The 12,334-nt window shown below is 41.9% G+C and overlaps 1 protein-coding gene across 1 annotated transcript in view; it reads right to left on the reverse strand.

Annotated features, from left to right (window-relative positions):
* Positions 1-12,334, reverse strand: part of LOC140234924 (RNA-binding protein Nova-1-like) — a 108,330-nt gene that overhangs the window by 12,993 nt on the left and 83,003 nt on the right. Inside the window, exon 3 of the mRNA XM_072314967.1 lies at positions 9,367-9,515. Coding sequence (XP_072171068.1) covers positions 9,367-9,515 — 149 coding nt within the window. The remainder of the gene's footprint in view (positions 1-9,366; positions 9,516-12,334) is intronic.

The raw sequence follows: 12,334 nt of genomic DNA on the forward strand, positions 1-12,334 counted from the left end.
TTGAACACAATCTTTGAGGTGAGCTCTTTCACATCACTATCCTGGCTAATTCTTAGGCAAAAAAAAGAAAAAAAAAAAAAGAAAAAAAAGAAAAGCAAAACAGCATATTTGTTTACAAAACATGCTGTGTGTGGAAGCTCTATAACAACATTACAGTGTATACAAAAGCAGCATCATGAGACATCACATGATTAACATGCATAAGATGTGGGCCAAAGCCACATACACACTGTAACACCCCTCATCCTCACTTTTTTAAAGGAGTAAAATCGGGAGAAAAGGTCATGCTCATGGAGTGGAAACCAGTTTTCTTTGTGGGCAAATCGGCGTGAAGAGCCCATGGTTTCCTGGCGGCTAAACAGCCACGTAAAAATCCTCCCTGCCCCCTAAATCAAATTACACCTTCATCTTCGGGATCTGATGTGCGGTGATGTGTGCATAAGCTGAGCGAATTTCCAGGCTACCAGGCCCCAGCAAACATACCACTCATCTACTGATTAAACGAGGACTTCTTTCACTTCGTAGGTGTTGATGAACCTTATAAAGCACGTGTGTCTCGGTACCTCCCCCCACCGTCCCTCCCCAACCCACCTAAATGAGTCTGGAACCAAATTGCGCACACTATTCCAATTCAAATACGCTGCCTCAAATTCTTACTTGCTCATGGTACGTATGCTTCTGGCCATTTTGTTAAGAAGCCAGAGAACAGAACTTCAGGTGAGGAAACTTGTCTATTGAGTGAAACTACCTGTAAAGCTGTTTTGCAACAGACCACTGAATCTGACAAGGATGTATGCCACTATATCATGGCCCTTCCATTTATTATTCCTGTCAGGATCTACACTAGCAAAAACATTTCTCAATTTTTTGCTTCATAATTTTGCGACAGCTTTCATTTTTCTCCAGCTGTGCAAGAACCAACACCTGGCAAAATTATTGTTTAATGCTTGAAATGGTACTTGATTAAGAGTACTTGCTCTGATATAAACTGCAAAAGCTCAGGACAGGTATAGTCATCATAAACATGAATCTTACAAGTTACTACTACATCGGGCAGGGTTCATTGTGATGACTATTGAATCGCAGCCAGGGTTTTTTTTTTCCCCCTCTAGTTCTGACAGCCATGAGATTACTTGGGTTTAGGAATCATACAATTCTCAAATGATATCGCTTTCAACCTTCTGCCAGGAGGATTCTAAGTTTTAAATGTCAAACTTTGTCTCCTGTTTCTTCCATGGAACAACCAGAAATGCTTCATTTAGATTTACAAGGAATGAAATCAAACATTCCTGTTGATTATAAAATATGCTAAAAGAAATATGTTCTGATATATCCAAGAAATGCTTTGTCGGACACTTTATAGTGGAATGAGGTGACATACCCTGTAAATGAATTATGAAATATGAATACAAAAATGTAAAGGAAATGAAAATGGACAAGATTTGCACCTTTAAAAAGAGATTTATGCAAAATCTGTTAAACTGCTCTGTGTTCTCACTTGGTTATAATTTCATCTGGCATGGTAGAAAAACAATGGCACTATAAGAAATGTGTTTAGTTACTATGAAGTATAGTTTATCATCCCATAAAAATGCTTCCAGTTGTAAGACCTAAGATTACCATGTCCCATACATTCTGCGTTTAAATTAAGTGAAATAGTAACAAAAAGGCCATCGTACACACACTTGAAAGTATTACTGTTATTTTTTTAAAGTCAATATTTGCAACGTGATGTAAAAAGTGCTAATTCTTGTGCAAGGACACACAATTAAAGGCCCGGTCCCACTGGCCGACGGACACAAAGCGTATGCAGAAAGGACACAGCGGACGAGCAAAATTTCGGGGATGGCTTCATCCGCTTTCATCCGCTCCAGAAATTGACAAAATTGGCGAAAATTGGCGGTAACAGAACGGAAATAGAACGGACGTGGGTAGTATGTAGCGGGGATGTTAAACGGATGTTCATCGGAAGCCTAGCGGATGAAAGCGAATGGAAGGGGATGACAGCTCCAAAGGGGTTACCGGAGATAATTGCGAAACGGACGCATAGCAGAAAAAGCGGATGCAAAGTGGATGCAGAGCGGATGTAGAGGGGATGCTTTCGAAATGCTTTATATACGAGATGCATACGCTTACATCCTTTCTATTAACGTGCTATTAACGATGTAAAGACGTTCCACGTACCATATCTTTCCTCCCTCTTTCCGTTTTTAGCTGCAGCGGATGTGAGTTGCGAGGATGTCCAGAGGATGCAGAGAGGATGCAGCGGACGTTTAAGGGATGCCGCACGGACATACAACGTTTGTTGCTCGTATGTCGCGGATTTACATCGTACACAGCGGAAAGTTCATCCGTTCTTAAAGTTTTAAGCAGCTTAAAACTTTTTGCGCGGATGAAATCACAGTCGACGGATGCTCGATGGATAGAGCGGATGAAACACGTATACAATGGGTACACAGCGGATTCGTAGCGTTTTCCAACGGATGGCAAGATTTTTTGTACGCTTTACATCCTCTTTGCATCCGTAAGTGCAGTGGGACCGGGCCTTAAGCTTACACATAAACTATTAAAGCCGGACCAATTTTCACACAGTGAGATGCGTATCCTGTGAGCTGCCATTTATTTATTTTTTATTTTTTTATCTTTTTTTTTTTGGTCAGCAAAGAATGAATGGTTTAACACTGCATTAAAATAAAATCAATTTTCAAAAATCTTTTGGGTGTGTGTAAGAATGGGACTGCTGTCTCTACAGGAGCTACACCGTGCCATAACCCATTGAGGACAGCTTGGTTTTGCTACAATACACATTTCCCATAGACGCCTGCCCGAGTAAACTTGGGACTCGTCCTCTAATGGGTTAATAGGAGGAAAGAAGGAGGGACAGAAGGAGAAAGGGAAGGAAGGAGGGTGGAGGGGGGGGGGGGAGAAGAAAAGGTTGATCCAAGGGGAGAAAGATGATACTACCTTGGGAGGAGGAGGAGGAGGAGGGGGGGGGGGGAGTGGATACAGAGTCACTTGACAGACAAGATGCAATGATGGTAGCCAGTGACGAGGGGCCTGGTCAAACAAAAGTGATTCTACCCATCGTCCAGTGCACCAACAGGGCTCTACCCCCCAAAACCCTGAGCGCAGTGCCCTGTGCATATTTGCTCAGGCCCAGCACAGGCGGCGACGGGGCTGCCAAGGCACTACTGCTCAATTATCTGGGCCACTTCTTCAACTTCAAATTTTCTTTTCTTCACCTTCCTGCTTTTCCTTTCCCCCCTTTAAAAAAAAAAATAAATCTGAGAAAAATCAATTCAGTATCTACTCTGGGATAGGCAAGCATTTGTCAGAGGTGCCACTGGCTACTGCAAAATGAATGTGCACTGCACATTTCATGAAGTTTGTGCAATTTCATCAATTTAACAATTGTTCCGTGAGCATAATATTTTATGAATCACAATTTGTCAGAAACTTTTGCATGCAGTTATACATTCATAATTGAAGAATGATTTATTATATCTTCACAAGATGCACAGTTAGTGACTTCTCATCTGGGAGACCCACTATTCACTGCATTTGTATCATAGGAGGCAATATTTTGGCATATTCTGATGATTGTGAATATCAGAACCACTGTGAGATATAAATATGCATACAGAAGGTGGTAGGGAATTTGATAAATTGTTTGAAGTGAACAGAATTTATATGGGGATATCAATGGAAATAAATCACTTTTAAGTTTATAAATCAGTATCAGTTTAGAGAACATATCAAATGATACCTATAAATCTTGTAAACTCTCTACATATTGGGTACACTTGCAATCTTACATAGGCATAGATTATACAGTTTCCCCCGTAGGTCAAGTCTACAGCATTAAACTGGACAATGAGTGTCTGTCGGGCATTGTAGTGGCCGAGTAATGATATTCTAAGCCCACAAGCCAACAAGCCAACAAAGAGGGGGATAAACTTTTCTTTTATTTATTATCCTATGATGATTGGCCTTGTTTAGGCCTATTTCAGTTCCAATAAAAACTCAGAATGGGACTCCAGACAGGCCTTCTCTGTGTCACGAGACAAAAGAAAAGAAAAAAAAAAGGATGGAGGGAGAGAATGAATACAACTTGTGTTCTTTTCAGGCAGGAAAAAGAAAGCTGCTAAAAAGCATGTCTTGTATGCTAACAATGCAACAGAATGGTGGGGGGGGGGGGATGGCAGATTGGATAGCGGACTGATACATGAAATCTCCCACACAGTGGCAAGGAGTGAAGTGTTGGCCAGGTAACATTTCAGTTAACCTTCCTCCCTGCACAAAGGCAGGCGGGTTGAGTTTCCTTTTAAGGAAAATGACTCTCTGGATTCTATTTCCCCACGACCAAGGGCTAGACACCAAGTCCTGCGCCCAGAGGGAGCTATCTACACACATTGACCCGTGTAGGTAAACACAAACAGTAATCTCGTGTTTATTCTGCACCTCCCGATGAACTTGCTCTCTGACAACGACAAGCAAAAGGGGCCTGGTTTGAGTGCAGTAGCGATGTGCGATTACATTGGGAGAGGGCTGCTGCTACTGACCCCGCCCGTGCAAGCGACCTCTGAACTGCTCTCCGAGTTTTACAAATCTTTCAAATTCTCAGCCAAATATGCTAGAACAAGAATTTCAGGAGGGGTTCCTATCTATTAAACAGATATATGTCCAGGTTTCTTCGCTAACCCCACATACATGGACCCTAACACAGCAGAATTGGGCAGACATCTGTCGTACGATAAACCTCCCTCTCCAGTTGCACTATGGAAAGAGAAGGGAGGTCACGCAATGCGTCGAGAGTCTTGAGTGCACGAGGCGATATTGCAGCCTCAGGGGCACTGCGTGCATTTTAATATGCTATCTGCACGACCCTGGCACTTTGTTTCTTATCATGGACACATGAGTGGATCTGTAATTTCTCATTTCTCTTTCGCTCCTTCGCGGTTTAAGCCCGTCCCCATGCATCCACAGATCCATCATCTTTTAAATCTGCTCATAAAATTAGTTTGCACATGAGCATCATCATAACTTATGTCCTACAGTCAATATCAAGATAAGAAGATTTTGACAGCTCCCAATTTTAAAGCTTCAACTGAGGCGATTTCACTTTCATAGAGGACTTCACATATGTCACAGAAACTGACACTGGTCTTGACACGATAAAGTATTTCTTGGTTCTACATAGCATTGAAACAATCATTCATCACCAACCACAATGTCACACAGTCGTACAGTTGGTCAAGCGTAAATCACGGCTCTTGAACTATCCTTTTGACTACAACTCTGCTGCTACTCTGACAGTAAAGTAAAAGTCGTTGGGAATTACTTTGGACATGTATGCAGACACTAGATATTAGACCTACACACATGTAGGTGAATGTGTGCATGTGTGTATGTGTGTGTAGGCCTACATAATTATTTGCATAATATGAGAGAATCATGCCCCCTAATTTTACATTTACCAGTGCGTGAGACATCACTGATTTAGAAATATATTTGCAGCTAACATAAAAAAATTCTTCTCTTCATAACTCTGCATAAAATATATGCCAAGGGTGTTGTTACACATACTGAAAGAGTCCGGTGCCCTAGTTTCCTCATTCTTATCGTGAAGTATTGGATTTTCATTACGAACTGCGCATATTGATATGCTTATCATATATGAACTGTCCCTTGAGGGGAAAATGCCATTCCATGTTCATTTCAATAAAACGGGTACAACGAGTGAGATCAGTGGGCTGTCCGTCGCCCCAGTAACGATGGCCCCAGTACAATGGCACGGATAACCAGCAAATATTATATGGCTGGTGACGAACAATGAAGTTTTGGGGAAACGCTCTGATACACCCGGTCAATTCCCGTCGTATCGGTTCAGTCCGGTCGAGGATGACTATTCTCTTCATCTCACTCATCACACATATATAGAGGAAGAGAGAGAGGGGGATGGGGGGGGGGGGGGAGGAAGAGGGGTAGAGAAATGGGGAAACATGCACTCTACTCCGATGGAAAGGCAATTCACAATCAGTCGTATCTCTTGAAGTCACAGGTAAAACAAGAGGAGCTGGGGAGGGGGAGGGATGCTGGAACACGTACAAATACTGTGTATATAATCTGAACATTCTGGTGCCTCTTGCAGAGAACAATAGAGGCTGCGGGGTCAGTCTCGACGCGGTATTACTTGAGACCTGGGGTGTGTACCTGTCGATCTTCATCCCCCTGAGCTGATCCCCGCGAATGCTGGAGAATTGATTTGCAGCGCACTCAATCCTGCTAATAACGAAGGCTGCAGGGCCACTGCCTGAAAATCCTCTCTCAGCCACATATCTCTTCTATCAAAATGCTGATCCAGTAGGCTATCAAGACTGATATGACTGAAAGGGTGGGGGGGGGGGGGTTTGGAATGGAAGTAGAAAGGGGTATGCACATGCGTGCATGGACAGGGATATTTAGGGATTTTCGGCTCGGCCGAAATGCGATGCCATGGCAATTCTACTTACTGCCCAGTTCAATGATTTAGGCAAGCATAACAACGACGACGAAAAGAAAGGGGGGAGGGGAGGGATAGGAAAAAATATGCACCTCACATTACTCCATTAGTTTGCATGCAATGGAGCAGTACCTGCACATTATCACAAACGGGGCTCCGAAGGGATACGCTAACAGACAGACGAGCTTTCCATTGCCTGCTTGCGGCCATATGGAGGGAGAGAGTAAAAGAAAAGGGGGGGGGGGAGGTTAGGGGGAGTCCTTGCCACTTCGTGAGGACTCTTGGCCACGCTACACTCAGTACTAAAACATGCAGACACGCTACTCTGTTCTGATATGCGTTATAAATGAGGGTGAACAAGTGGCATGGTGTACATTCAGAATCGCTCACAATCACATACTACACTGTTAAGTGTACGAGCTAATGAAATGCAAATTGACTGATGGTGTATGATTCTCTTTTATCTCCATATGTGCTTGTCATTAGTTTGACTACATGCAGTGTAATCCTAACCAAACTTGTTAAAGCACTAGTATAACAGATATCATTACATTTCTTTCCTATACTATTGTAAGAGCGGAAATTTTCACGCAAATAATTTTTCGTACTCATCCTGGTAAGGTCAATTTCACTTCTTTATAATTCTGCCATTCAAAATATGAAGTAGTATTAGGCCCTACATAAAACATGCAACAACAAAAAAAAAGTGATTCATTATTTTTTTGCTAGTTTAATGTCACACAAAAACTGTTATTTCTACAATATCCAATATGATTATTTATAAATGTGATTTATTGGTGGGTCTGAAAAATAAAACAGAACAAAGCAGACTCAGTCTCAATATGCAGAAGATCGCGTAACAGCAAATAATACCTATCTAACAAGGTGAAGAGTTCACACTAAATTGAACGGACAAAGGGTTCACGGAAGCATGAAAGGACAGCATAAGCTCACACTGTAAACAATGCATAACAGTCAGTACATTTGAAAGAGCATCCTTTGTTTCAGAAGGTGGGCCTATCCATCCTGCAGCAATTGCATGAAAGCTTGAGAGTAGTCAATGGCAATATACGACTAATTAAGCAAATATCTTCGTTTCACTCTGAACCATTGGCTGTTTGAACAACAAAAATTGACATCTGCTGCTTTGATATTGAATCAAGGTTATTTGTAAAATCAGTGATCAATTTGTAAAATCTTGAAAAACATCCTTTTGTTTAAAGATGGAAGTAGTCTAAATGTACACAGAGAATCTCGTAGATTATGTGTTATATAAATGTAACTTATTATTATCAAGTCTTCAAACAACATTCCAGACTTTTCAGTATAACAAACAAATACTTGGGAAATTAAACACTGCGCCTTGTTTGTCTTACTTTCTTTTTATTTTTGTCTTACATTGTGGCAATTCAAACTAGAGGCTTGAATAAAGGGAAACACTCTTGTCAATCACTGGAACTAAAAATCTTCTCCTATTCTACCCATCTGCTCTCTGCATTTCAGGGTTGCTAGGATTTCACACGCGGCAGCCGCATCTTGGACAAAACAGGGCACTGGGGCAGGGAGACGAAAATCCAAACTTTCTTAACATACGCTGAAATATTCACTCGCACCAAACCAGCCCCAGAACTGCACCTGGTCAGGCAGAATCTTCATCAATTTATCTTTCTCCATCTCTCCCTCCATCTCTCTCGCCCTCAAGTGACACTTGTAATATCACAATGGTCCAGGTGTGGACGATAAATGGGGAAGGTCATAATTCCAGCCTGGATAAAGGGTGAAGAGTTTGGCTAAACAAAAGGTAGCGTTTATCAACTCACTTCTGGCGCAGAATTAAGGTTTCTAAACACATTTCAGGGAGATTTGGGGCAGTTGATGTATGCAAAGCTGTTTTGATTATGGGGCCAAGAAATAAGTTTCTGAATCACCGAAAAAAGGGCGATTGCAAACACGTTTGAGCCAGAAGCGTGTTTCTGGCGGGTTGATTAATGCAAAGTCGTTCTGAAAGGCGTTTATAGCTCGGAACTGCCCACGCCAACCACTGCCAGCTACACATCTCCACTCCTGGGGTCAAACAGGGAAATGGAGCTGCGCAGTGACAAGGCCTCCCATCAACTCACCACAGAGTAGATAAACGCAACAACTTGAGTAGGGCACTCTGAAAGGCATTTGCAAGTTTTAAACATTTTGATAGTGGCTTTTAAAATGTGTTTCAAACATCGTAAGTTGACAAACACAGCTAAAACCTCCCTCTCTCTCTCTCCCATTTCCCACCCAGCGGTACCAATAAAGATGCAAAATACTGTAAGTTCGTGTGCATTAAAAGTCAGTGTCTTAAAGTGTCTTAAAGGGCAGTCCCAGACCAGTTGTAAAGGTCAGTCTGAAAAGAAAGGGTAGTGTTTTCTAGGCACAATAATGGATCAATATATATAGGATAAAAGTGCGGGAAGTTATGCGATTGTGAGGATATGCTATTAAAATTCTAAAACGATTTTCACATCTTCATCAAGGGCAAGTAAACACCTGGAAGCAAGACTATTCAGTCTTATTCGTTATCTGTCCAAAGGCTGGTTTGGCTTCTCAAATATCATTTGAAAAATGACTTCATATCCCGTCAAGGCCCCCCTCCCTATCCCCCCATCCCCTTCCCCTACCCCTACCAACAAAGGACTGTCTGTAGGGATTCATGAATTCCGCAGCGAAAAGCGACAGACCTGGCCGAAACCAGGTAGGCTACACATGTAGGTGAGATATGTCTTCCCTCCACCATCTTGCGGAAACCTTATCCGGAAATGAGCATGCAGAATGACAAGGCTCTTTCGCAAGGCTACACCATCACGTTTTGATTTGAAGGACGGCCTCACCTGTCTTGCCCTCTCCGGTGAGGTGAGGTTCTCTATCCCAGCCTTAGGCGTGAGCTGGGGGGATTCTTTGATCTTCTCGATGATAAAGTCCGCCACCAGGTTCAGTGCTTCGACGGAACCAGTAATCAGTGCTATTCTCTCTTGTGTACCTGCACAGCGGAAGAAAATGAGAAAGGCAAATTTGAAATTGCGCATTGACAGAAACACATGAATATCTCACCAAAAGACCCCCCAAAAAACTTATTCTGAAATAAAGACATTTGTGATATGCACATTGGGAAACAGTATACAAGAGAACATTTGAAAATGGTAAGTGACCCTGTACACACTGTTGCTTGTAGTCACACCTATTGTCTCTGCCATATGCCACTCATCTGCATTCATATTCATGGTTCATGCAAATCAAACCCCAAACTCAATGCACGAGGTCAAAAGTTGGCAGAAGCTGGGTGCTGTCATACTCCGTCCTATTGTTGCTGTGACTTGTTTTCTATTTTTGGAGTTGCTAAAGCTCCGCAAATTCCCCCCCCCCCCAAAAAAAAAAAAAGAAAAAAGAAAAAAAGATAGAGACAGGGGTTAAATCCAAAGACCTTGATACAAACAAATGGATATCCCTTCAATAAAATTCAGTGTATCTTTAAAAAAAAAATGGTGAAAAAATGGTGGAAAAATGGGTCAGTTCCATTGTAGGGCAAAATCTCAGTTATATATCAATGTCATGCATACACACAAACACACACACACACACACATCATATGTAAGTTTATGGATACATAAAAGAAAACAGGAAATTTCGGCAGGTAAGGGGCTGGCATAGGCATTCTCTCACAACTGTTGAGCATCTGAGGAAAAAGTGCATGAATCCAAAATTATATATGCAAGATCTGCATTTTCATTATGTACTATATCCCCAGCCTGACATTCTCATTGAAAACCAAAACCAAGGTGAGAGCCAAACGGGCTAAAGAAACCAAGGTGAGAGCCAAACGGGCTAAAGAAACCACTTGAGTGCAGGCATTAAAACTGGCCACGCACCATACTGACTGCCAGAATTCAGTGACTGTAGGCATGAGGCAGACAATGCCTAGATCTATATAGCAGAGTGGAGCCCAATCATTTAGATTCATTGATACATCACTAGCCTCCCTTTGAATTTGAGTGTAATTCATGGCGAGAAAGGTAAACATTCTCTCTTTCTTTGATCGCCCCCCCCCCAAAAAAAAGAGAGAAATAAAACACACACGCACACATAGATGAGACGAAGCCACTGCGAGCAATCAGAGCTTTGAGAGTGTTCAGGCATGTAATGTGCATTGAGTCTGTGTGTGAGGGCACGTGCCGATAATCACAGACGACTCGGCCAGAAACGGTGAATAAAACATCGCCTTCCCATCTCCGAGAGTTCCCCCCTTTTGTGCGCTCTCCGCACATTACCCACACTAGCACTCAAGACATTGCACCCGACCTTCTATCCAACAACCCCCCCCCCCCATATATTTCCCCCCTAAATGCCTGAACATGAGCCCATCTGGCGCATTACCTACAGGGTATAAGCCACTAAATGCTTCCTCTTCCTTCTATATCATGCCCCCTTCCCCCCCCCCCAAACTCTCTAGACGGTACTTTACATTTAACCTACACTCCGGGCAAGATGCATTAGTATTATCGCAAAGAACTTAATCAATTTACAGCTGCGAAACAATGCAGCGTTCAGTCCGGTCACCGGCACACACGTGAACCTTATTCCACTGCGACAGCACCACATAACAGGCAGATGATGTGGAATCCATTTTCCAGAAGATTGATGGGGGAAAATAATCCTAACAAATCAAATTAGTTAGTCATTCAAAGGTAACTCGCGAGCGATACTACAGTCACATGCCCAAACCCAATTTGCTCGCAGTAACAGAGAATAAGCTACAAATGGAGGCTGTTACATCTTTTAATACTTTCACATCATTAGGGCATATTTGCCCTATCATTCACCAATCTTTGCTTCTTTCAGAAACATTGGACTAATGCAGAGAAATTAGCATTAGTTTATTCCACTTACTTAGTTACATAAAAGAGATTGTCCCAAAGACATTATAAGCTTCTGATGCCTCACTCCATAAACATATGAGCACAACGAGACTACATGGGAATATGCTCCCTATATCATTAGCTTCATTTTATTATGACCCCTTTCACATAAGATGAAAACTCAAGCAACGGTGAGTCCTTTACAATCTTGCATCAGGATTTAAATCACTACCAGTCTCCTGTGATACGAACATTGATCTTTCTTTTATATGATGGTTTCATATGTATAAATGTAGATATATATCTGACCTGCAAAGATAGTCTCATGCATCTATTCCAACGAATATTACTATCTCTGACGAGAATACTCACTTCCAGATGCAGCACTACATAATAATCTAACACAATGTAGCTCCTGCATTCATTTTTACATCACAATCACTATCATCATCATCATCATCATCATCATCATCATCATCATCATCATCATCATCATCATCATCATCATCATCAGTCATTATCTGTATTAATATTAGTATTAGTAATAAGAATAATCTTATCACCATTATCATTATCATCATCCCTATCATCATCATCATTATAATCATTTATGTCTCTCTCTTTTCCAAAGGTTTACCTTGTTGCTAACAGGGCAAGAGGTTGACATTCAGGAGGAGAGACTACAGAGCTAATATGCCTGATGTCCCAAGTACTATTACTATTATTATTATGCTCATTCTTCAATCTTCCATATACGCAGCGCTCATAACGGCCTGGCAGACAATTGGCTTCGGCACAAACCATGCCAGACTATTCGCTATGTTTGTGTGCCTGTTCTCTTCGGCCATTTGCCTGCAAGCCAGAGCTTGTTGTTCATTAAAAAAAAAAAAAAATCAGAGTTGGACAGCATGCAGAAGAGACGACGAATGAACATTCGACAAAATTT

This window comes from Diadema setosum, chromosome 1, assembly GCF_964275005.1.
Source record: "Diadema setosum chromosome 1, eeDiaSeto1, whole genome shotgun sequence".
Taxonomy (NCBI): domain Eukaryota; kingdom Metazoa; phylum Echinodermata; class Echinoidea; order Diadematoida; family Diadematidae; genus Diadema; species Diadema setosum.